Source organism: Pelophylax lessonae, assembly GCF_965119305.1.
Source record: "Pelophylax lessonae genome assembly, chromosome: 13".
NCBI classification, from domain to species: Eukaryota; Metazoa; Chordata; class Amphibia; order Anura; family Ranidae; genus Pelophylax; species Pelophylax lessonae.
The window spans coordinates 46,039,088-46,065,925 of NC_138780.1; the positions used below are offsets into that span (position 1 = coordinate 46,039,088).

The following is a 26,838-nucleotide window of genomic DNA, read 5'->3' on the forward strand; positions in this document are numbered from 1 at the left end:
AAGCCTTCTGCATCAGTATTTAGTTGTGGTGGGGGTGAATCCAAACTTATACCATGCAGAACCTCTTCCTTTAAGGAACGGACAACTCCAATAATGCGTTTGTGAGGTATTATAGGAACGGAAGGGATTTCAAAGTAGTTTTCTTCAGTTAGTCGTGATAGTGCATCCGCCTTTTTGTTTTTATCTGCAGGTGTGTAGGTCACTAGGAAGTTAAACCTTAGAAAGAATAGTGACCATCGTACCTGTCGATGCGAGAGAGTTTTGCTAGTCTGAAGATATTGGAAGGTTTTTATGGTCCGTGTATATAATTATTGGTAGTTGGGTGCCTTCGAGTAAATGTCGCCAATTCTCCAGAGCCAATTTTATAGCAAGCAGTTCCTTTTCACCCACGGGGTAATTTATCTCGGGACTGCTCAGGGATTTAGAAAAAAAGGCGACTGGATGAAGTGGTGAAGTGTGGGTTGGTCGTTGGGAGAGTATTGCTCCTACTGCCATGTTTGACGCATCTACCTCCAGAATGTATTGGAGGGATGGGTCTGGATGGCGTAATATGGGAGCGGAAGTAAACCTTGTCTTTAACAAGTGGAAAGCCTTATTTGCTTCTTCTGACCATTTAAATGGTATTTTTATGCTAGTGAGCTGTGTGAGGGGTCTCACAATAGCAGAAAATTTTTTTATGAACTTCCTGTAGAAATTTGAAAATCCCAGGAATCGCTGTAGCGCCTTGCGTGTGGTTGGTGTAGGCCAATCCTGAATGCAGGATATTTTACTCATGTCCATCTCGATTCCTGTTTTGGATATGATGTAGCCTAGAAAGAGTACCTCATCTTTATGGAACAAGCATTTCTTCAGCTTCACATAAAGATTATGTGCAAGCAATCTCGATAATACAAGTCTTACATGTCTTATGTGTTCAGACAGGGTCCGTGAATATATAAGTATATCGTCCAGATATACCACAACACAGACATCTAGTAAGTCTTTAAAAATATTGTTTATAAATCGTTGGAAAACTGCAGGGGCATTGCATAGGCCGAATGGCATCACAAGATATTCGAACAATCCGTATCTATTTCTGAATGCAGTCTTCCACTCGTGTCCATCACGGATTCGAATGAGATTGTATGCTCCCTTCAGGTCTAATTTTGAAAAATAGGTAGCTCCACGCACCTGCTCAATGAGCTCAGGGATAAGCGGTAGAGGATAGCGATCTTTTATTGTGATAGCATTCAATTTCCTGTAGTCGATGATAGGTCTGAGACTTGAATCTTTATTGCGAACAAAAAAGAGTCCTGCTGCTGTGGAAGAAGTGGAAGGTCTAATAAAACCTTTTTCCAAGTTCTCATCCAAATAGGTTTTGAGATGGGCAAGTTCATCCTGTGAAAGAGGATAAACATGACCGAACGGCAATTTGCTATTTGGGAGTAGATCAATGCTACAATCATAGTCTCGATGAGGAGGTAATGCTTGAGCATTTTTCTCAAGAAAAACCTCAGAAAGATCCCGATAACATAGTGGTGCAATCTCATCTGTCACCATAGACAGAATCTTCCCGGAAAACGGGAGGTTACACGTTTTCTCGCAAAAACAAGAAAGGAAGGTCAAGGACCGTTTCTTCCAATCTAAGGTTGGTTGGTGTGTGTGCAACCAGGGAAGTCCCAACACAATGGGAAAGTGGGGTGATGGTATTAAATCGAAGGTAGAAGTCTCCCTATGAGACTCGTTAATAGTGACTAGAAGTGCTTGTGTCTGATCGGTGATCGGACCAGAGGATAACGGAACACCGGTAATAAGACTTACTGAGACAGGTTTGAGTTTAGAAATAATAGGAATTTTATTTAAAGCAGCAAAACATATATCCATATAATTTCCACAAGATCCTGTGTCAATCATGGCCTTAGTAGTAATCCTGTTCTGGTCCCACTGTAATGTCAAAAAAACAGAAATGTAGGGGTTAGTGAATGAAGTTGTCAATCCTCCTAGGGAGACATGTGAACACTTACCCTTCTTTTTGTTGACTAGGGGACAGACGTTTATCTTGTGATCCGGGGATGCACAGTACAAGCAGAGATTTTCATTTCGTCTTTTGGCTTTTTCCATAGTTGATAGCGGTGGGCGTATGGTTCCTATCTCCATAGGAACGGGGTCAACGGCCAGACTCCGAGAGGAAACGGATAATGGCATTCCCATCTTTTCAGCCTTTCTTTCTCGTAGTCTTCTATCTATGGTAATACTGAGTTGTATTAGTGCATCCAGGGTTTTTGGCAGATCCGCTCGGGCGAGCTCGTCCTTAACGGCTTCTGATAGGCCAAGCCTAAATTGGGTTTTCAGAGATGCATCATTCCATTCTGAATCAAGGGTCCATCTCTTGAACTCTGCGACAAAGTCTTCTACAGGCCTCCTTCCTTGTTTCAAGGATCTTAACTGAAGATCAGCAGTACTCTGCCTATTGGGGTCATCATATAGGCTAGTGAGCTCTGCCAGGAACAAGGCATAGGAGTTGAGAAGCTGGTCGTTTTTCTCAAAAAGAGAATCTGCCCAGGCTCGAGGATCGCTTGATAGGTAAGAAATAATAGTATAAACCTTAATGTGATCAGTAAGGTAGGTACGAGGTTTTAGCAAAAAAAGTAACTCACATGCGTTTTTAAATTCGCGAAATTTTTTGCGATCGCCTGTAAATACCAAAGGGGGATTTATCTTGGGTTCAGGGGACTGAGCAGAGGTAAGTTGTGTCAGTCTAATTACCTGCTGCGACAGAGCCTGATTGTCTTCTTTTAATTCAGCAAGTGCGTATATTAACGCAGATACTTGCTGTTTTAATTGTGTCACCTGAGTGGCTATTTCTGCTGAATCCATTTTTTGGTTCGTTCAATCTGTAACGCTCCTGCGTTTCTTATATGGTGTGGATTTTCAGCTGCAGAAATAGTTCCACGTCAGCAGTCATGTAAGAGATATGCTGAGATACCATTCCCAACCTCAATGACTCATCATGTGTGGAAGGTCTTATTTCAGCCAGTAAATACACACAATTAGCAAGCTGGTTCCTAGAGTGACTTTATGTATGTGGTAACACAATGATGAAGGTTTGAGGGATAGGTTGAGTGGAGGTGATAGGTGATAGACACTTGAAGGTGAGACAGTAGCAGATGGATGCAGGAAGGTTTAGCAATGTTGTATGATAGCAGATGATAGAATAGCAGGTGGACATACAAAAGAGATCAACCCAGTGCAGAAAAGTAGCAGTAGTCTCAAGAGCTAGCAATCTAGTTTATGCAGATGTAATAAACAGTCTTTACTATGCAGAGCTAGATAGTGTAAGCTTAGTATAAGTTTATAGAGAATTCCCCTGCGGGGTACTTAGCACTATTAGCGATACAGCCGAAGGTTGGTTCAGGAGAGGCGGATGATCCAGTAGCGGGATACAGGGATCAGCGCAGCGAGGTTCCGTCAGCGAAGTAAGCTTGCAAGCATGGAAGCTTCAAGCAAGGTTAGCATCCAAGTAAGGGTGTTTGAACGAACACATGTGAGTGAGAGCCGACGCCTTAAATAGCCATCTAGTCCGGCGCTGAGTGATGACAGCTCCAGTCTTAAAGGTGTATGCGCACCTTTCCAAAAGTAAATGGTAGGGCGCATACACTTGTGGAAAGTGTAATTTAGGGTACCAAAGGTACCGGAACATTACATAGTGATACCGGCACCTGCCACCCCGCAAACAGACGATCTGTCAGCAACACCACCACCTGGGTCACCAACCATCTCCACAATGTCCCGTGGAAGCGTTCAGCTTTCCATCTCCCAAACACTTGAGAGGAAGAGGGAGTACTCCCCTACCCACCCGCGATCCCTGGCCCTGAATGCCAGCATTTCAAAATTCTTGGCCTTTGAAATGCTGTCATTCCGTCTGGTGGAGACGCACAGTTTTAAAAACCTTATGTCGGTGGCTGTCCCACAGTACGTCGTGCCCAGCCGCCACTACTTTTCCAGGCAAGCCATCCCTTCCCTGCACAAGATGAAGAGGTAACATTTCCAAGGCTTTCAGGGCAGTCATTCACAAGGGGCTCCGAGGGTGGGTTCCTGCACACACAAACCCCAGGGACACAATTGTCCAGCAGGGGCACAGTTCTGGAGGATGAGGAGGAGGAGCTGGAGGAGGAGATGGAACCATGTTCACAGCAGGGTGGCACCCAGGCCAGCTCATGGCCATCACTGGTGCGTGGCTGGGGGGATACAGAGGACACAGATGATACACCTCCCACACAGGACAGCCTTTCGTTTCATCTGGGCAGCCTGGCACACATGAGCGATTACATGCTGCAGTGTCTCCACAGCGACCGCCGAGTTGCCCACATTCTAACTTGTGCTGATTACTGGGTGGCCACGCTGCTGGATCCCTGTTACAAGGACAACGTACCGTCCTTAATTCACTCACTGGAGCGCGATCGCAAGATGCGCGAGTACAAGCGCACGCTGGTAGACGCGATGCTGCTGGCATTCCCACCTGACAGCGGGGCCACAGTGGAAGCACAAGGCAGAGGAGGAGGAGGTCGCCAACGCAACCAGGGCACCGCCTGCACCTCAGAAGGCAGGGTTAGCATGGCCGAAATGTGGAAAAGCTTTGTCAGCACGCCACAACAAACAGCAGCACCAGCAGCTCATATGGAACGTCTTAGCAGGAGGCAGCATTTCACCAACATGGTGGAGCAGTATGTGTGCACACGCCTAGACGTACTGAATGACGGGTCTGCCCCCTTCAACTTCTGGGTCTCCAAGTTGGGCACATGGCCTTAGCTTGCCCTTTACGCCTTGGAGGTGCTGGCGTGCCCTGCAGCCAGTGTATTATCTGAACGGGTATTTAGCACGGCTGGGGGCGTTATCACAGACAAGCGCAGCCGCCTGTCCAGAGACAATGTGGACAAGCTCACGTTCATTAAAATGAACCAGGCATGGATCCCACGGGGCTTTTCCGTACCTTGTTCAGAATAGCGATGGATACCGACCTTACCCAGCCATTGTTCTATTTTTGCTCTTTCTCACTCTTTTGGGGTGTACCCTCATTTAAAATTTCTGAAAAAAAGCAGTGTTGGCTACCTCGTCCTCCTCAGGGCCAGATTAACATAGGGGCTATTGGAGCTGCAGCTCCAGGCCCCTAACTTAATATAGGCCCCGGGTTGGCCATATTCACTGTTACCGCTCTTCTGTCACTTGTAAACACAGAAGTCTGGCTTCTATGCTCGCTTCCCCAGGCAGCTCCCTCAGAACCTCCCCACACAGCACGAAGGCCGGACAAGGAGGGACAGTTGCCGATGCATGGATGTGTTTATGGGCTTCAGAGACAGCATCCCATGTTGAATTAGGCATGCATGGCTGCACCCTTCCTCCTCTGGGTGCATGCCAAGGCACGGCCCTTAAGGCCCTTCAAAATCCTCAGCACCAAGCCCATGATGCTCTTAATCCGGCCCTGGTCCTCCTCCACCGCCGCTTCCACCTACACCGCCCATAGGTGTGCGCAGCCTATTGCATTAGGGTGTGCACCCCAAAGTTGAAATACACATGCATGTGTTTGCCTACATGTACATGGCTCTGATACATCACTTTCCCTGCTGGCAAAGAGAAATAGAGCAGAGCAGGTCCGAGGGAGATCTTTCCCATCTCCTCACTGGCAAACAGAGCGATAATGCTATGTGCCCTAGGTGATTAGGATGTGCCCAGGCACACCCGGCACACCCTGTGCGCATGCCCATATGAGCCTCGTCCTTCAGAGATGAAGAACATTGTTTTATTTTCCTTTTTTTTTCTTTTTGTTTTAAGTTATTTCCCTATCCACATTTGTTTGCAGAGCACTTGCCATGAAGAGGGTACGGCTGTTTCTCCTTCTGCAGCTGATAAAGGTGGTCACAGGCAGTCTGCCTGGTGAACCGGGAGGTGTAGCTGAGCCCAGAGGTCCGGTGGATGCTGACAAGGGGAGTTTGGAGGCAACAGTGACTCTGGAAAAACAGTGTCCGTGAGTACAGAGGAACTTGCCTGGGGGTCTGCCAAGAAGGGGACTACTCCAGAAGCTAAGGTCAGCGGACGGGTGTCAGCACACCAGCATAGAGAGAAAAGGGGGTTCCAGTTTCAGAACCCTGAAGAGAGTATTTACTCAGGAGCATTTAAAAGTAACCTCCCCTAGTGGCAAAGTGAAGCAGCGCATTCTACAAGTTAGCTGTCTTTCAGACTGTAAATAGGTAATAGTTGGAGTATCCCACCCATCCCTTCTCCTATCCAAGTTCTCAATAAAACCACTAAAAAACAATATCCCCTGGATTGATTATTGACTGAGCCAAGAACTTTTAATGCTCTTATGCTGTTATCTGCTGTCCGTTGCTAATTCTCAGCTGTCCTCCCAGGGGGCAGTGCTATATATATATATATATATATATATATATATATATATATATATATAGCATAAAGGAAAAAAAATTGTCTTTTTTTATTTATATCGCAAAAAATAAAAGTGGTGATCAATTATTTGTGTGAAAAAATTATAAAAATGTATTTTGTTATAGCGTTGCATGACCGTACAGTTACCAGTCACAAACTCAGTAGAAAGGCCTGTCTCCAGCCAGCATGCTGCAGAGAAGAACCATTGCTGTTTGTGTGGAAGCAGTAGTCTCTCAACAGAAGTCCACCAAACTTTTTGCTGAGATAGGGCATTTTAGTTAACTGAAAACTTGCACTTTGCTGATTGCAGTGTTGTAGGTCTATCTCCAATGGTCTAACCCACCCTCTGCATAGTCAGAACTACATCTCTCCAATCTGGGAGCTCACACTCAATGCTGATTGGAGAGAAGTAGTTATGACATTGCAGGGGGTGGGTAAGACTGCAGCTTTTACAATAGTTATTATATTTACCCTGTGGTAGACTCTTGCACTGGTGCTGAAACACAGTAATGAAAAAATAAAATAAAGACCATTTTATTAAAAAGTAATATCACGTTACAGAAGAAGAAAGAAAAGAGCAACAGATAAAGACATTGCTTTAACTAGCTGCTTACGCGGATGACATCCTCCTCTTCCTTACTGACCCCTTCACTTCTGTCCCTAATCTCCTTTCGGCCCTTAAATCCTTTCAGGCTCTCTCTAATCTCAAAATCAACTATTCCAAATCCCGTGCCCTCAACATTTCCCTCCCGACTTCGCTCTTGCGGCTCTGCCAAACCAACTTTTCCTTTCAATGGGATCCCCATGCCATCACCTATCTCGGGGTCCAGCTCCCATGCAAACTTTCTGACTTATACACCAAGAACCACTTGGCAATCCTACAATCTGTTAAATTGGATCTACAATCGTGGTCTAAGGGACCCTTCTCTTGGTTTGGCAGGGTCGCAATAGTGAAGATGAATATTCTTCCCCGTCTACTTTACATCCTACATGCCCTCCCCATCCATGTTCCTCCGGCCTTTTTCAAGTCCTACCATTGTATCTGTTCGGACTTTGTATGGCAGTCCCATAAGTCGAGAATCCGGTGGGATATGCTAACTCGCTCCAAAGCAGAAGGGGGGGTCGGCTTGCCGCACCTGCTCAAATATCACTGGGCCTGTCACCTTACCCGGATAATTGATTGGCACGCTCATGCTGGCTCTAAGGACTGGGTGTCCTAGGAGTCTGCAGTGTCTGCCATCCCCGCACATCATCTTCCATGGGTGACGCCGTCCAAGACTCCATGCTCTATTCTGGCTCATCCCGTCACAGGTGCAACCCTGCGCCTCTTTCAAACGATCCGCCACAAACTGGATCTTTCCCCGAAACTTAGTCCACTGCTACCCCTATGCGCTTCCCCAGAGTTCCCACCAGATCTCCCTTTCGTTCCATCCACAGGGCCCACCGTGGACATGCCCTTTCAAGCTCGTCACTTCTTTGCTGACTCTCGCCCTCTTACACACCAGGCCCTTCGCCTCAAATAGCCGTCTGTAGACGTTCCGTTCTACAGCTTTTTACAGGTTAGACACTTCGTACACAGCGCACAGCCGGTGGCAGATTGGACCCGCTCTCCTACTTCCTTCGAACGACTTTGTGAGGCGCCGGGGCCACATCGTCATTTGATATCCATATTATACACTATGCTCTTCCCGGTTGCCCACGCACACACGGAGGCACTTAGGTCTAGGTGGGAGAAAGACCTTAGCAGGGACCTCTCTGAGGACGACTGGACGAGAATTCACTACCACATGCACAAGGGATCCCTGAATGTCCTTGCCCAAGAAACTGGCTACAAACTCTATGCTAAATGGTACCGAACTCCTGAATTATTGCACAAGTTCTCAGCAGCTAACTCTCCTACTTGTTGGAGATGTGGCCTGCATCCGGGATCCCTTTTGCATGTCTGGTGGGACTGCCCTATAGTCCAGCCGTTCTGGAGGGAGGTACACTCGCTGATTTCTCGGATCACCACATATACTCCTGACTTTACTCCGGCGCAATACTTGCTTCATCACACATCCCTACCCTACTCCAGTTACAAGAAGTCCCTCACACTACACCTCATCAATGCAGCCAGGATGTGTGTGCAATGTCACTGGCATTCTACCTCCCTCCCCCACGGTTGCAGAATGGTTGAAGAGGGTCCAAATGTGGCAGAAATGGAAGACACTATTGCTCAGGCTAAAGACACCCACCACAAATATTACACAACCTGGGCTTCCTGGATACACTTAACGATACTTCCTGACTTTCGGATATTGTCCACCACATCCTAGATGCTAGCTACTGTCCTGTCGGGTGCGGGATGCTTCGGACATATTCCCCCGTCTACCAATGATTACATCTCTGGTCGAGTCCCTCACACCAATGCCACGGGCCTCATACCCCCCCCTTCTGAGTATCTCTCCCCCTCACTCTCCCTTTCTTCTCCCTATCTTTCTATCTAACGTCCGCTCCTCTTGTTTCTCCCCCAACCCCCCTACCCCCTTATTCCTCTCCCCCCCTCCCCTCCCCCCTTCCAGATTCCCCCCTGTCCCCCCCAAACCGCAGACCCGACCCCGCTCACGGGCCAGTACACTTATCTCCACCGACCCCTCCAGTAGGTTTCTTCAGAATTGCCCACCCCAAGACGGCCTACACACCATTGATGGTTGCCCCCTGTGCCTGGATACAGCGTGTTCCCCTTTGGGGGTGTCCGGACATATGGGGGGAGCCACCACTGCCCTTGAAGGTGCCTTGCTCGTTGCACACCCGACCGAGGTGGAGGTCGCAATTGTTTCATGTTTATATGTTATCCCCATGGTCCTGCACCAAGAGAATGGAGACCAAGATTATCCTCACCTTATTGAACGGTTTACATTGCTTATCGTACGATGATCTTGTACATTCCTATACTTTCTGTATGATTGAGTCGTGGTTTGTTCACTCACCCTATTCTCAGTGCATACTGTTGCTGTTCTTCCTGTTTTTTCTTTTCGATGCACTTTGTATTGCTTAAAAGTAATGTTCACTTATTATGTCTTTCCATTTTACCAAAATAAAATGTTTTGGGAAAAAAGACATTGCTTTATTTTCTAGGAGAGTAATCAGCTGTCTGAGTATACTGATTCATGCTAAATAGGTACAGGCATTGGGGGTCTAAACACCAACAAATATACTAATATAAAACCAGACCTTAGGATTACAAAGGAATCACAAAGCAATTTGTAACAAACCCAAAATATACATTTCCTCAATGATAATTTGGGTTCTAAGTAAAAGCCACAATCCTGTAAATGTATTTTCTGTGTTTCTGTAGAGGACATCAGGAAGTTCCGCCATCAGCTGTCTTCATATCTTGATTCATCACTGCGGAGGATATACGAGTATTACAGTGATGATCTGATCTACATCCTGGAGAACATGGACACTGAGGCCCTCCTGAAGGAACTGAAATCTCGGAAAGTCTTAAGCACAGATGTAAGACAGAAATATTTGAACTAAACTGCAATATATTGGATTGTGTCCAACCATGCCAAACCTTTACCAGAAAGCATAGTTGGCATTGTAAAATGTAATTCATAAAATAGTAAGGATTGTTTCCATGGTAATTATATTTTTTATCTTTTTGTAGTGCTCTCCTAGCTAGGTTGATATAGTTGATGCAATGTTAGTTGTTTGATTCCTCTGTAGCAGAGGAGCAGTGCTCAATTGCTTTTGGCTCTTTTCGGTTCTGCTGGTTGCAGGTTCTGCTGCTTTCCCCTGAATTCTGGTAGGTTCTAGAATTTAGTGGCTGGAGGAGACAGGCCTTCACCTGTATAATCATGCAGCCTCAGCCAATCCCTGACAGGAAAAATGGCCAGTAGGGGACTGACATGTGTATAAATAGGCTGGGACCTGGAATAGCAGGTTCCTTGTTCCTATTGGAGAAGAGCTAGACTGAGGGCCGAGGCCCTCTGGGCTGATAGCTACAGCTCAGAAGAAGCCATCTGGGTCCCAGCTCCAGCTAGAGCTAGGGCACCCATGTCTAGATCCCTTGAAAGCAGTACAGGAAGTCCACAGAGGATCCAACTTGGAGGCACCCAGTACAGAGGCTGGCTGGTACTGAAAGAAAGCATTAAAGTACCCAGGGCACAGTGAGTACAAGCTGTAAAGATACCCAGAACCCCCCCAAAGATACCTGAACCCATCTAGATCCAGCGATGTTGCAGGAGTGTCTCGGCTGCCCAGGGCTCCCCTCCTCCTTGGATAAGACAGTAGCGTGGCACCATTGGCTCCCACTGCTGTCAATCAAAATCAGTCAGCCATTCAGGAGAGAAAGGGGGCAAACCAGGCCTGGCTCCATGTCTGAATGGAGCTGTGGCTTGTCTTGGGTGCCCCCATAGCAAGCTGCTTGATGTGGGGGCACTTAACAAAATAGAGGGGGGAGGAGCACCAAAGAGGGACCAGAGAAGAGAAGGATCTGAGCTGCTCTATGCAAAATCACTGCACAGGGCAGGTAAGTATGACATGTTTGTTATTTTTAACTAAAAAAAGAGACTTTACAATCACTTTAATACAGTTTGCTGACTAAGACTATACCTTTGCAAAGGGGCCCCCTGAGTTGTAGTGTACCAGATACTGAATAGAAAACAGTGGCTGCTCCCTGAAGGGACAGAACAATTAGAGGTGTCCTCCATTATATTTCTGCTAGTTTGGAGTATCCTAAGGCTCCCCCACACCTTTTCCAAGATGAACCAGCAAATAAACTACAAAAAAACATGCACTCCTTTTTTTATGAGAGGAGTGCCTGTAAACTACTGTGCCTGACTGTCATGTGCCTCGCAGGGGATGGAGCATGGGAAATTACAGCCAGCCCAGTCTTGGGTCTGTGCTACATTTTGATCAACTTTAAAAAAAAAAGAAAACCATATTTGTGTTTCAGAATTACGTGGCAAGGGAAAAACATATGAGCAGGACTGCCTTCTCTCGCACCTTATTAAAAGATATTCAGGATCAGGGAAGAGAAGCTGTGATTGGACTCTGGGAATGTCTCTATGCAATACAGAAATATCATCATCACCCGAATTTATTGGCAATTCTGGAGGAAATCAGCCAAACAGGTAATAGAAATTTGTGTGCAATAAAAATTGTGACAAACCGGGGACACAGTGGTGGCATTATGGGCGGAGGAAGGAATCACGTATTGCATCAGGGATGTGGATATCTAAAACAAGGGAATCTTGCATGCTGAAGATGCTGCTGCATACGCAACTATTGAAGACGAGTAAAGGACAGGTACATACATTATTCCTATTTTTATTGTGTGTCATTTGATTTTAATGTTTTTATAGCTTTGTGTTGTATTTATCAAAGCACAAATTTACCAAAAATATATATATATACTTTTGAAAAAATATATATATAGCGTAAAGTTTATAAGACAGTCCAAAAGGTCAAAGTGGAAAAATCCAAAAGCAGATCCACATTCCTGAGTCCATAACCTCTGGTAAGTGCAATATCTTCAACCGTGGTGATGGGCTTGTCACATTGGTGACTACTGGCATCTGGACATCTTTGGTTCCTTATCTGGTTTCCAGATCCTTACCTGAGCACTTTGTTGGAATGTGGACCTGCTTTTGGATTTTCCCACTTTGACCTTGTGGACTGTCTTATGAACTTTACTCTATATCTATTTTTTTTTCAAAGTGTGTGTGTGTATATATATATATACTATATATATATATATATATATATATATAAATGTTCAGTATTTACAGTATCTCACAAAAGTGAGTACACCCCTCACATTTTTGTAAATATTTTATTCTATCTTTTCATGTGACAACACTGAAGAAATTACACTTTGCTGCAATGTAAAGTAGTGAGTGTACAGCTTGTATAACAGTGTAAATTTGCTGTCCCCTCAAAATAACTCAACACAGCCATTAACCTCCCTGGCGGTATGATTCTTTTGGATTTTAGGTGCTGAAAGCGGTACCATTATTTTGCATGTAATTCTTGTGAATGAGCAGCCCAAACCAACTGTATACATGTATGTATACATATATTATATATATATATATATACATATATTTACATAAAAAGTGCAGTAAAACTGCAGGAAAGGGCACTGGGGGGCAATGTAATGTGATTTTTTTTTATTTTGAAAGGTATCAGTGTCTTTGGTGTGTTTTACATTCAAATTTGCCGCCAGTTCCACCCCCCGGCGGACGTCACATCGCCGGAGACGGAAGCCGGGGCTCGCAGACGATCGGGAGAGAGCTCCGCCGCCGCATACCGCTCGCAGTCTTCGCTGGATCCCGGAGAAAAGGTAAGTAAAACCTCTTCCAGCATCCAGCGATCTTCCTAGCGCTACCCCGAGTGTGACTCGGGGTTACCGCTTTTGGCTCTAAAATCTTACCCCGAGTCACACTCGGGAATACTGCTAGGAAGGTTAATGTCTAAACCGCTGGCAACAAAAGTGAGTACACTCTTAAGTGAAATAGTCCAATTAGCCATTTCCCCTCCCCATTGTCATGTGACTTGTTAGTGTTACAAGGTCTCAGTTGTGAATGGGGAGCAGGTATATTCAATTTGGTGTTATCGCTCTCACTCACTCATACTGGTCACTGGAAGTTCAACATGGCACCTCATGGCAAAGAACTCTCTGAGCATCTAAAAAAAGAATTGTTGCTCTAAATAAAGATGGCCTAGGCTATAAGAAGATTGCCAAGACCCTAAAACTGAGCTGCAGCACGATGGCCAAGACCATACAGTGGTTTAACAGGACAGGTTTCACTCAGAACAGGCCTCACCATGGTGGACCAAATAAGTTGAGTGCACATGCTCAGCATCATATTCAGAGGTTGTCTTTGGGAAATAGACGTATGAGTGCTGCCAGCATTTCTGCAGAGGTTGAAGTGGTGGGGGTTCAGCCTGTCAGTGCTCAGACCATACGCCGCACACTGCATCAAATTGGTCTGCATGGCTGTCATCCCAGAAGGAAGCCTCTTCTAAAGATGATGCACAAGAAAGCCCACAAACAGTTTGCAGAAGACAAGCAGACTAAGGCCATGGATTACTGGAACCATGTCCTGTGTTCTGATGAGACCAAGATAGACTTATTTGGTTCAGATGGTGTCAAGCGTATGTGGTGGCAACCAGGTGGGGAGTACAAAGACAAGTTTGTCTTGCCTACAGTCAAGCATGGTGGTGGGAGTGTCATGTCTGGGGCAGCATGAGTGCTGCCGGCACTGGGGAGCTACAGTTCATTGAGGGAACCATGAATGCCAACATGTACTGTGACATACTGAAGCAGAGCATGATGCCCTCCCTTCGGAGACTGGGCCGCAGGGCAGTATTCCAACATAATGACCCCAACACACACCTCCAAGAGAACCACTGCCTGGGGGTAAAGGTGATGGACTGGCCAAGCATGTCTCCAGACCTAAACCCTATTGAGCATCTGTGTGGCATCCTCAAACGGAAGGTGGAGGAGCGCAAGGTCTCTAACATCCACCAGCTCCGTGATGTCATCATGGAGGAGTGGAAGAGGACTCCAGTGGCAACCTGTGAAGCTCTGGTGAACTCCATGCCCAAGAGGGTTAAGGCAGTACTGGAAAATAATGGTGGCCACACAAAATATTGACACTTTGGGCCCAATTTTGACATTGTCACTTAGGGGTGTACTCACTTTTGTTGCCAGCACTTTAGACATTAATGGCTGTGTGTTGAGTTATTTTGAGGGGACAGCAAATTTACACTGTTATACCAGCTGTACACTCACTACTATTGTCACATGAAAAGATATAATAAAATATTTACAAAAAGGTGAGGGGTGTACTCACTTTTGTGAGATACTGTGTGTGTATATATATATATATATATTTATTATCTAGTGCTGTACTTTTTTATATATTAAATTTGACGGTATTGTTTACCAGGCTAATATGTCATTTTCAAGTTCCCCATTTGTCAAAAGTTTTTTTACCCACTACACTAAAAAAAAGTAGCATATTTTATTATAAGCACTCTGTTTAGACATCTTTTCATCATTTCCTGGGTTTGCCTCAAATGGATGTGATCAGGATATAGCTTTTATTTCTTTATTTTTCTATAGGTGAGGGTCTGATTGATCAGATTCTACTGGATGAACTTGGACACTCACTGATTCCGGAGCTGAGAGGTAATTTAATTATCAATATCACCAATTTTCTCCATAGTGTATAAGAGTTGTTATGTTTTCCCTAAATTCAGGCTTTGCTCATACATTTTACATATGAAATGAGTTCAGCTCTTTTGTTGCTAGAGTTATTTTTTTTAGTGTTTTTTGCATATATGTTTTAAATAATAATTTTGGGCTTTAACCCCACTTAAGCCCTGGAGGATTTGGCTGCTCAAAGACCAGGCCCCTTTTTCAACTTGGCACTGCGTGATTTTAACTGACAATTGCGCGGTCATGCAATGCTGTACCCAAATCAAATTTATGTTCTTTTTTTCCCACAAACAGAGCTTTCTTTTGGTGGTATTTGATCACCTCTGCGCTTTTTATTTTTTGCGATATTAATAAAATAAAGAGCAAAAATTTTGGGAAAAAAATGACATTTTCTATTTTGTCTTTTAAAAAAAATCCAATATACTCAATGTATGTCATATATTTTGGCCAAAATGTATTGAGCTACATGTCTTTGACAAAAAAATCTCAATGAGCGTTTTTGTATTGGTTTGCGCAAAAGTTATAGCGTCTACAAACTATGGTGTAAATACTGGAATTTATGCAGCTTTTACTTTCTGACTGCCTATCTCATTTTATGAAGTGCTAAAATGGCAGGGCAGTACAACCCCCCCCCCCAAATTACCACTTTTTGGAAAGTAGACATCCTAAGGAATGTCCTGAGAGGCATGTTGAGCTCATTGAATATTTCATTTTTTTGTCACAGGTGTTTGAAAAATGACTAAGAAAAAAAAACTTTTTTCACACATAGTTGTCATTGAAATGATATATTGCTCACGCATGCCATGGGTATATGTGTAATTATACCCTAAAATATATTCTGCTGCTTACGGGACCCTGAAAACCAATCACCACCTTCAGAAATTCAAAGGGCATATATTTTTCATTGCATTTTCTCACTACCCATCACAGTTTAGGAGGCCCTGAAATGTCAAGATACCACAACCCCCCCCCCTCCCCCCTCACAAAAAACACCATTTTGGAAAGTAGACACCCCAAGCTGTTTGCTGAGAGGCATGGTGAGTAGGGTTGAGCGAACCCGGACTGTATTGCTCGTGTTAGTACCGGACTTTTGGGTATTCGGTACCCGGACCCGAACCCGGACATTTCTGTCCGTTTTTCGGTAACGTTATTTGATGTTTTGGTGCGGTTTTATGGTGCGCTTTCAACAGGTGCAAGGCAGCCAATCAGCAAGCGTTTAACTAGTGTGCCCTAGAAGCCATCACAGCCATGTCTACTAATGGCATGGCTGTGATAGGCCAGTGCAGCATGTGACCCAGACTCTAAATATAGCCACGCGTCACTCTGCTATAACTACTGTAGGGAGAGGTTCCTGACTGCTGCTGAGGGAGAAATAGGAGTTTACTGTAGGGCGAGGTTGGAGAGATTGCTTGTGGGGAAAGCATAGGCGGAACAATCTGCTTTATCATACAGCGATCTACATTGATTTGATTGTGTGGGGTGCAGTGCACAATGTTTTTTCCCGGAGGGAGAGATAGGAGTTTACTATAGGGCCAGGCTGGAGAGATTGCTTGTAGGGAAAGCATAGGATAGGAACAATCTGCTTTAATCAGACGGCAATCTACATTGATTGTATTGTGTGGGGGTGCAGTGAACGATCTTTATGCCCTGACCTGAGCCAAGTGAGGAGGAGAAAGGAGAAACAAAAAAATGTTATCAGTCTGTTAGGCATGCGGTGCTGCACATTTCATGCAACCTCAGTGCATATGTGTGTGCTTAATATGCATTTAAAAAGAAAAAACATTTTTTCCTTCATATTTAACTTTAAAGACTTTATGTCAGACAGACATTGCTTTTCTAACCTGCTCTTCAAAAAGCACCAATGTGAGGGGAAAATAATTATTTTACAGTATTTAGGGTTAAAAAAAAATAATTTTTCAGTTTTTCATTCAAACCTTTTTTTTTTTTTTTTATTCAATAGCGGAATAGAACAACCGTATCCAACCTGTTAGGCGTGTGGTGCTGCACATTTCATGCAACCTCAGTGCATATGTGTGCGCTTAATCTGCATTTAAAAAGGAAAAAACATTTTTTCCTTCATATTTATCTTTAAAGACTGTATGCCAGACAGACATTGCTTTTCTAGCCTGCTCTTCAAAAAGCACCAATGTGAGGGGAAAATAAATATTTTACAGTATTTAGGGTAAAAAAATTACTTTTCAGTTTTTCATTCAAATGTTTTTTTTTTTTTTATTATTCAATAGCAGAATAGAACAACAGTATCCAACCTGTTAGGCGTGCGGTGCTGCACATTTCATGCAACCTCAGTGCATATGTGTCTGCTTAATCTGCATTTAAAAAAGAAAAAACATTTTTTCCTTCATATTTAACTTTAAAGACTGTATGTCAGACAGACATTGCTTTTCTAACCTGCTCTTCAAAAAGCACCAATGTGAGGGGACAATAATTATTTTACAGTATTTAGAGTAAAAAAATGATTTTTCAGTTTTTCATTCAAATGGGGTTTTTTTTTTTATTCAATAGCGGAATAGAACAACAGTATCCAAACTGTTAGGCGTGCAGTGCTGCACATTTCATGCAACCTCAGTGCATATGTGTGTGCTTAATCTGCATTTTAATAAGAAAAAACTTTTTTCCTTCATATTTTACTATGACTTACAGCGTTTAGACAGACACTGCATTTCAAATCTGCTATTCAACAAGCACCAATTAAGGGGACAATTATTTTTCAGTTTTTCATTCATACCTTACAGTGCGATACACCCATTGCATACTGTTGTATTGCGCCTTGCAATAAAATAAAACATTTAGGGGCAAAAAAAGTTGATTGCGGCCCTGTCCGCGTATGTTACAGTGAGATACACCCATTGCACACTGTTGTATTGCGCCTAGCTATAAAAAAAAAAAATATTTAGGGGACAAAAAAAAGTTGATTGCGGCCCTGTCCACATATGTTACAGTGAGATACACCCATTGCATGCTGTTATATTGCTCCTTGCAATAAAAAAAGCATTTAGGGGCAAAAAAAGTTGATTGTGGCCCTGTCCGCGTATGTTACAGTTTTTCATTCATACATTACAGTGCGATACACCCATTGCATACTGTTGTATTGCGCCTTGAAATAAAAAAAAAACATTTAGGGACAAAAAAAGTTGATTGCGGCCCTGTCTGCATATGTTACAGTGAGATACACCCATTGCATACTGTTGTGTTGCGCCTTGAAATAAAAAAAAACATTTAGGGACAAAAAAAGTTGATTGCGGCCCTGTCTGCATATGTTACAGTGACATACACCCATTGCATACTGTTGTATTGCTCCTTGCAATAAAAAAAACTATTTAGGGGACAAAGGAGTTAATTGCTGCTCTGTTTGCATATGTTACAGTGAGATACACCCTTTACATACTGTTGTATTGCGCCTTGCAATAAACAATACCATTTAGGGGCAAAAAAAGATGATTGCGGCCCTGTCCGTGTATGTTACAGTGAGATACACCCATTGCATACTGTTGTATTGCGCCTTGCAATAAAAAAAAATATTTAGGGGACAAAAGAGTTTATTGATGCCCTGTCCGCATATGTTACAGTGAGATACACCCATTGCATACAGTTGTATTGCGCCTTGCAATAAAAAAAACTTTTTAGGGGACAAAAGAGTTTATTGATGCCCTGTCCGCGTATGTTACAGTGAGATACACCCATTGCATACTGTTGTATTGCGCCTTGCAATAAAAAAAAACATTTAGGGGACAGAAAGATATTAAATTGCGGCTTAGTCTGTATCTGTACGTGTGTGATACACTTGTTGGATACTGTTGTTCTAGTCTGCTATTCAAAAAACACCCATTTAGGGAAAAAAGATTACATTGCTGCCTAGTCTGCATATGTTACAGCGCAACAAGGCACACAGGTCTCGCATGGAGGCCCAGTTACTGGTGGTGAATGGGTGCTGTTCCACAGAGGGACTCATGCGTGCGTGCTGCAGCTGAAACTCCACTATGGCATGCTGCTGCTCGCACAGTCTGGCCAGCATGTGCAAGGTGGAGTTTCACCTTGTGGGCACGTCACATATGAGGCAGTGAGCGGGAAGGCCGAAGTTACGCTGCAGCGCTGACAGGCGAGCAGCAGCAGGGTGAGAATGCTGAAAGTGCACACAGACGGCCCGCACTTTCTGCAGCAGCTCTGACATATAGGGGTAATTTCTAAGGAACCTCTGCCCCACCAAATTCAGCACATGCGCCAGGCAAGGGATGTGTGTCAAACCGGCTAGGCCCAGAGCTGCTACGAGATTTCGCCCATTATCGCACACCACCAGGCCGGGCTTGAGGCTCACTGGCACCAACCACTCATCGCTCTGCTGTTCAATGCTCCTCCACAACTTCTGCGCAGTGTGTGGTTTTTCCCCCAAAACAGGTAAGTTTTAAAAACTGCCTGCTGTCGGTTACCCCTGGCTGTGCTGAAGTTGGTGGTGAAGGTGTTACGCTGACCGGATGAGGAGGCGGTAGAGGATGAAGAAGCGGAGTAGGAGGAGTTAGGAACAGGAGGCAAACTGAAGCGCACTGCAATCCTCGGTGGTGTAAGGACATGCACCAAACTGCCATCCGCCTCAGGCCCAGCCGCCACTGCATTTACCCAGTGTGCTGTTAGGGAGATATAACGTCCCTGACCATGCTTACTGGTCCATGTATCCGTAGTTAGGTGGACCTTGCCACAGATGGCGTTGCACAGTGCACACCTCATTTTGTCACCCACTTGGTTGTGCAGGGAAGGGATGGCTTGCCTGGAAAAGTAGTGGCGGCTGGGCACGACGTACTGTGGGACAGCCACCGCCATAAGGCTTTTAAAACTCTGCGTCTCCACCAGACGGAATGACAGCATTTAAAAGGCCAGGAATTTTGAAATGCTGGAATTCAGGGCCAGGGATCCCGGGTGGGTAGGGAGGTACTTCCTCTTCCACTCAAGTGCTTGGGAGATAGAAAGCTGAACGCTTCCACGGGACATTGTGGAGATGGTTGTTGGTGACCCAGGTGGTGGTGTTGCTGGCAGATCCTCTGTTTGCGGGGTGGCAGGTGCCGTTCTCACTACAGAGGTGGATGAAGAGGCCGAGACTGCAGCAGAAGAGGAAGCAGGAGGAGCCAGAGACCTTTCTTGGTTTTTGAGGTGTCTACTCCACTGCAGCTCGTGCTTTGCACTTAGATGCCTGGTCATGCAGGTTGTGCTCAGGTTGAGAAGGTTTATGCCTCGCTTCAGGCTCTGATTGCACAGCGTGCAAACCACTTGTGTCCTGTCATCAGCACATTGTCTGAAGAACTGCCACGCTAGGGAACACCTGTGAGCTGGCTTTGATGTGCTCGGTTCCTTGCTGCGTTGGGCAGTAGCAGGCTTTGTGTCTAGGGCACGACGGCTCCGCTTTTGCACCCTGCTCCCTCTTCTGCTGTGCTGGTGGCTCTGTGCGACAACAGCCTCTTCCTTCAAACCACTCAGGTCACCTGCATGACGTTCATTCCATGTGGAGCCGAGGACCTCATCGTCCTCCACATCATCTTCCACGCAGTCTTCACCCCTGCAACCCTTGTCGGTCTCCACAATTTGGAATTCCGCAGCAGTTGGCACCTGTGTCATTATCTGAGACGTGCTGCGATGGTCCTCCCATGTACTCATCTTGAGACATAAGTGGTTGGGCATCTGTGCACTCAACCACTTCCACTTCTGGGGCAGGGCTAGGTGGATGGCCCTGGGAAACCATGCTAACAGAGTCATCAAAAAGAAGAAGAGACTGCTGCATGATTGGTTGTGGAGGGGGAGATCATGGGTTGTTGAAAAAATGCATAGATATAATGGCACCTTCCCCCATATGGAAACTTTTGGCAAGAAAAAAGAGGGTTTCCCAATCTGCCCTGGAGAGGCAGAGTTGGAGAAAAGGGGGATTTAAATGTGCCTCTGAGACAAATATATACCACATATGAAATTATTTTTATAAAAAAATACCAAAATGTATTAAATATACATCAATAAAAGAATTACATTAGCACCAGCTACATGGACCATTTACATATGTGAAGGACAAAATCTAGAGGATCATTGTATTTAGATGCGCCCAAAAAGGGCCTTGTATAAATTATTCCATCGCTGGAGCTACGCGTTTCGCTGCTGATGCTTCATCAGGGTCCAGCAATTTGTTTTAAGACATTCACAGTGTGTATATACACACAATCTAGAGATGCATAATAGGACAATTAGAATCATGAAGGACAATTCATAAAAATTTGATAATTAATACAAAATATGAAAATGCTTCCTCTATATTTAGCATATTAATGCATTACATACATATTATATATATATATATATCTTATATGCCTAAATCTGCAGGCATCATCCTGGTATAACCAAAGTCCAGCAAAGTACCAGTACATTGCTGGTCCTTGTTTGGCATATAGTGTAGTTTTTTTTTTTTCATGCAGCCTGTGGGCTGAATGAAAAAAAGAGAACCTAACAGAAATCTCCACAGGAATATTGTGTAGTATACACACCATTAACCGCCCAAACATCCAAACCCACTTCTTAATGGCGGGCATACATGACAATATTCCACGTATACATAAAGGTATTTTAACTGCAGTGGTGAAATCAACCTACCACAGCGCTGCCATCAGAGGTATCCATATATGCTGAGCGCAAAGGCTGTTTGTGTCAGAATATATAAAATCAGTGTGGCAGCCGACGAGCACCTGCAAGGGAAGCAGGTTAACAAAAGAATGAAAAACAAACAAAGTACAGTAAAAGTACAGTAGGAAGAGTAGAAGAACATAAAAACTGAGATGACAACTGTTTTTGGCTTTTTTATTTTATATTTTTTTGTATTTTTTTTACACTTTTTTTTGTGAACTGCAACTTTCCAGCTTAGGGATTTCTCAAAATGTCAATAGCCATCGAACATCTTTCAAGACCCTGTGTTAGTGTGCCCTAAACTGTGTCGTGCTGTATCCTCTACTAAAACTCCACTAGTGTGTGCTAGCGCTCGAAACATTCCCCCGATGCAGAGATCAGGTTGGTCAGGACAGGTGGGACAATAATAGCGGGTGTCACGCCTAAATCCACGCCTGCTATAGACACAACATCTTGGGTAGGGGTACTCGGGAGGACAAGTGAAAAATGCCTCTCGTGCAGCCGGCTCACTGCATCTGGAAGGGGAAGTTGGGCAGGAACACCTCCTGGGTACAGGTAGGCATTGATGATCTCTTCCTGGAATTCTCAGAAGGATCCGGTTCGTCCTGAAGCTCTGTATAGTACAAAGGCGTTCAGCATAGCCAATTGGAATAAATAAACAGACACTTTTTTCTTTTGTACCAGCGTCTGGCTTTACAGGCAACTAAATAGCCAAAAGCTGGTCGTTAAGGTCCACCCCTCCCATATTAAGGTTATAGTCATGGATACAGACGGGTTTCTCCATAACGCCAGTTGCCGTAGTAATTTGGACTGTCGTGTCTGCGTGAAGAGAGGACAGAACGAAAACATTCCATGTATCCCTCCACTTCACTGCAAGCAATTTGTCAGTTTTCAAGCAGGCTCTCTCCCCCCGACTAAGCCGGGAATTTACAAGGCATTGGGGGAAGCCCCGGCGATGAGATTGCACGGTGCCACATGCACAAATTTGTAATTCGAGCAGGTGATTAAATAGGGGGGCGCTTGTGTAAAAATTGTCCACATACAAATGGTACCCCTTTTTGGATAAGGGTGACACCAAGTCCCAAACTATCTTGCCACTGCTCCCTATGTAGTCTGGGCAGTTGGGGGGGGCTCCACAGAGCTATCTTTTCCCTCGTAGACCCGGAAACTAACTGTATAGCCTGTGGCCCTGTCAAACAGCTTATACAGTTTGACCCCGTATCTGGCATGCCTGCTGGGGAGATACTGTTTCATAGCAAGGCGGCCAGTAAACTTAATCAGGGACTCGTCAACGCAGACAACTTGTTGGGGGGTAAACAAGGCTGCAAACCGCTGATTGAAGTGGTCTATGAGGGGCCGAATTTTGTGGAGCCGATCATATTCAGGGTTTCCCCGAGGACGACAGATTTCATTGTCGTTGAAATGCATAAAATCACAGAATTTGCTCGTATCTCGCCCTGGACATGGAGGCAGAGTACACGCGCATATGGTGAATTGGGCTAGTGGACCAATATAGCCGCAATTTATACTTTTTGGTTATGCCCATTTTGAGGGAAAGGCCCAGACAGATTTTAAACTCAGAAACCGTTATAGGTTTCCAGCCGAATGGTCTGGCAAGGGGCGAATTTGGGTTGGCGGCGATTAATTGACCAGCGTATAAATTTGATTGGTCCACAATAGATCTGAAAAGATCTTCCGTGAAGAACAGCTCATAAAAATTCAGGGGCGTAAAATTGTCTGTTTCCACGTGGATTCCAGGTTGGCCAGTGAATGGGGAAAGTACGGGTGCTGTAGTATCCGTGGGCTGCCAATTAGGCTATGCCAGCGCATCAGGGAGGGCACTATGGGCTCTACGGGCCTGTCTTTGAATACGCGATGGCTGCGGGCCACTACTTTTGCTAGCCACCGCACCAGCTTCAACTGCACTTATGGGACTCGGCACGTCACCAAGTGTTACTGCAGTGCTGGTTGTACTAGGTCCAGGGTGTACTAGGCCGCTGGTGCTTGCCAGGTCACCAGAAGGCTGAGCGGCACTAGTACCGACACTCTGTTCCATACGAGCACGCTGCGATCTCTGCACCTCTTCAACTCCAGAATGGGGTCTGGTACGCCTGGTTCTAACAGGGACCCATCCGTTGTCAGATCGGTCTGTCAGGGAGCCGCTGCTCTCTTCAGGTTCGTATACTGACCCTGATTCTGCCAGTGAGGCTTCCCCATTGCTCTCATCTGACATGGTCAGTATACTGTAGGCCTCTTTACTACTGTACCACCGTTTTAACATTTTAGCAACTAAATTTACCGGTAGAGTAGTGTGACTCACAGGTAAAAAAAGCACCTGGTTGTCAAGGACTATTTCAACCGCTACCAAAAAAAACTTCTAATGCTAGCAGGGATCAGGCTTGACTCTGCTAACACAGCGGTTTTGTGTTTTTTTGTAAGTGACAGTAATCTATTGATTACTAGGGATGATCGAACAGTTCGGGTCGACCATCGGTTTGACCCGAACATTGACTGTTCGAAATTCGGCCAAATTCCGATCTTTTTGCTGAAAAAGTTCGGAATTCGGCAACCAGAACCGACAAAAATGCAATGGGACAGGTACTGGGCTTTAAAAGCCCCCCAGTATATAACATAGCCCCGCCAAATCTCTAGCATTGTAATACAGGGATGTGGAAGAGAGTGGAAGCAGTTCTGTTACTCCTGCTTCAAAAGTGTCATTTAGCAATTATTAGTGTGAGGAAAGGGATATCTAGTGTAGTTAGGGTACTATTTTACACTATAGTTAGATTTAATAATCTAGTTTCTGTAGGGAAAGTGTTAAGTGTCAGGGTGACTTTAGTGTAGTGTAGGGTTAACTGACTCTAACTGCTATGGCAGGGTGACCAAACCCTTCCATTTCAGGGTGACCGCCATAGAAAAAAGATTGTTTGTATTAGAATTGCAGTAGAGCAGGATAGTGGCTTCGCTATATATATACATATACACACATATAGGTGTGAAAGTAGCAGAACCATATGCCTGCACTAATGAAATAATTTGCAGGCATAGGGCTTCGCTCCTATCACACCTATATGTGTGTATGTGTATAAATACATATAAGTGTGTGTGTGTATATATACCCCTATACAGAAGTTCAGATGTTATGCCTGCCTCCAAAGTTGCCCAAAAAATGCCCAAAAAAACGTCTGCGCTAATTAAATAATTTGCAGGCATAGGGCTTCACTCCTATCACACCTATATGTGTGTATGTGTATAAATACATATAAGTGTGTGTGTATATATACCCCAATACAGAAGTTCAGATGTTATGCCTGCCTCCAAAGACGCCCAAAAAATGCCCAAAAAAACGCCTGCAACAAAAACGCCCAGGTGTGTTGCAGGCGTTTTTTTGGGCCCAGGTGTGTTGTCGCAGGCATTTTTTTGGGCATTTTTTTGTCCACAAAAAAGCCCAATAAACGCCTGCAACAAAAACGGCCAGGTGTGAAAATAGCAGAGCCACTATCCTGCTCTACTGCAATTCTTATACAAACAAACTTTTTTTTTTTTTATGGTTCTGGACATGCTACAGAGCTAAAACTTCACAGGTACACTTTTTAGACCCCCCAGGCACTAAATCCAAAGAAATCTCATTTTTTTTTCAATACTTTTTTCAATAATTGGCTCTCTATCAAAAATAACAATTTTAAAGAACTTTTTTTGTGTTATTAATACAGAAAAACAGATTATGGTCTGCCACACCTTGCATTCTTAAAAAACCTCCATCCCTAATATGTCGAAAAAATGGGGGAAGAAGAAATGGGACTTTAAATGAGGCGTTTAAGTGATAAAATTGGGGAAATTTTATTGTATAATGGATAAATTAGTTATAATACATGTAAATATAAACAATTAACAATTGCAGAGTTTATGAAGAAACAACATAATATACAGTATACAATTTATATTGAAAAACATAAATACATAAAAATAGGATCACACAGGATCTCTGAGCATAATAATGTCAATATAAAAACTGTTTGTTTGTCAATTCATAGAAAAAAATAAAATAGGATAAAGTAACTGAGTTATTCGTAGGCTCGACGCGTTTCTTGGACCTCCGTCCATTCATCAGGAGCATTGGGTACAGGAAAAGTGTCTAAAGAGGGGAAATAAATTTATGCATTGTTGCACCAGAACAGCAAAAGGATAAAAAGGGTACCTAAGAAAAAATGTACAAAAAACATTTACCTTAAATGTCTCAAAAAATCTATTTGGACACAAAGTGTAGCCCCAAATGGGAGAGAATAGTGAAGGCATCGCAGGCATGGTCTCCCCCGGGGCTGAGGTGCAGATAATACCAGGCGCATCGGGGATAAACACTGTCCGGGTAGTAGACGGAGCTCCTGAGTGATATACCTAATGGTGGCAGTGAGTGCTCCCTTGGACCAAGAAATTTTCTAAAATACATAAGAATACATAATAAGTATTGGATATGGTTCAGTTATTGATTCTATATACGGATACATCAACTGGTCCGAAAAGAGAGTGCTCACCAAGTGTAGAAAAAATTCCTGTAGGTGATATGAATGAGATAGAGTGATGAGATGAATCCAAAAAGGATTTGGGGAGGAGAGAGCGGGTCTTTTCTGTACCTGTGTTTACATTACACAGGCACAGACAGTATCTGATTGGGCAGGACCGATCAACAGGTCCAGGCCAAAAATCATTGGCCTGGACCTGATGACTGATCGGTTCTGAACCCAATCAGACCATCAGCGGTGCCGGGGGAGCGTGCCCCAGAGCGGCGGGAGCGAGCGACCTACCCCTACGTCACTTTGCCTGTAGGGGGCTGACTGCCGCAGTAAATAGTCGTGCAGCAGTCGGCAAGTGGTTAAGATTGCATTGATCCCCCAGAAATGATATCTTTTCTGAAAGTAGACACCCTAGAGAATAAATTAGTGGTAGTTCCCCTTTTTTTTGTCACACAATACCGCAGCAGTTTAGGAAAAGCAACATTTCAGTAAAAAATGCATTTAAGTTAACTTTAGGGGTTATAAACATAACAACTTACACATTTTTGTGGCAAAATATGAAAGATGAGTATGCACCAAGTAAATAGACATTTGTGCACCAATGACATTTCAGTACTCTATATTTTCCACAGGTGGCAATTTAAAAGTCCCCTATAGGTCATCAGTTTAATATTCCCCTTTGTGATATTTTTGGTGTCATATTCTCTTTAATGAGACATGAGGGGGGCCCTAATGTCTCACCTTCTAATGAATCTAATGCAGTGCAGATCATATTGCATTGGATTCTTCCCCAGCAATAAAGGCTGGGAAAGTGGCACAGGGACCTACAAGTATAAATCTTATGGTGCCACTCCAAGAAAGATTAAAATACATGGACACACTGGTACTCAGGAGTTGGGGTGCTGGCATGGAACATCATTCATCCAGTAGTGTAAATGAATAAAGGGAAACTACCACTCTCCCAGCCTGATCCTAGTTGATGTCTGTATATGTGGAAGGGATGGACAATGAACAGAAGTTCTC

At 44.3% G+C, this 26,838-nt stretch overlaps 2 protein-coding genes across 2 annotated transcripts in view; both read left to right on the forward strand.

Moving 5' to 3' along the window:
- The window catches only part of LOC309569711 (NACHT, LRR and PYD domains-containing protein 12-like), a 1,096,074-nt gene that overhangs the window by 270,941 nt on the left and 798,295 nt on the right, over positions 1-26,838 (forward strand). The window lies entirely within an intron of this gene.
- The window catches only part of LOC309569713 (NACHT, LRR and PYD domains-containing protein 3-like), a gene marked incomplete at its 3' end in the record, with an annotated part of 81,353 nt that overhangs the window by 51,748 nt on the left and 2,767 nt on the right, over positions 1-26,838 (forward strand). The window contains exons 2-4 of the mRNA XM_082275675.1: positions 9,758-9,918; positions 11,363-11,540; positions 14,540-14,605. Of these exons, the coding sequence (XP_082131801.1) occupies positions 9,758-9,918; positions 11,363-11,540; positions 14,540-14,605 (405 nt within the window). The remainder of the gene's footprint in view (positions 1-9,757; positions 9,919-11,362; positions 11,541-14,539; positions 14,606-26,838) is intronic.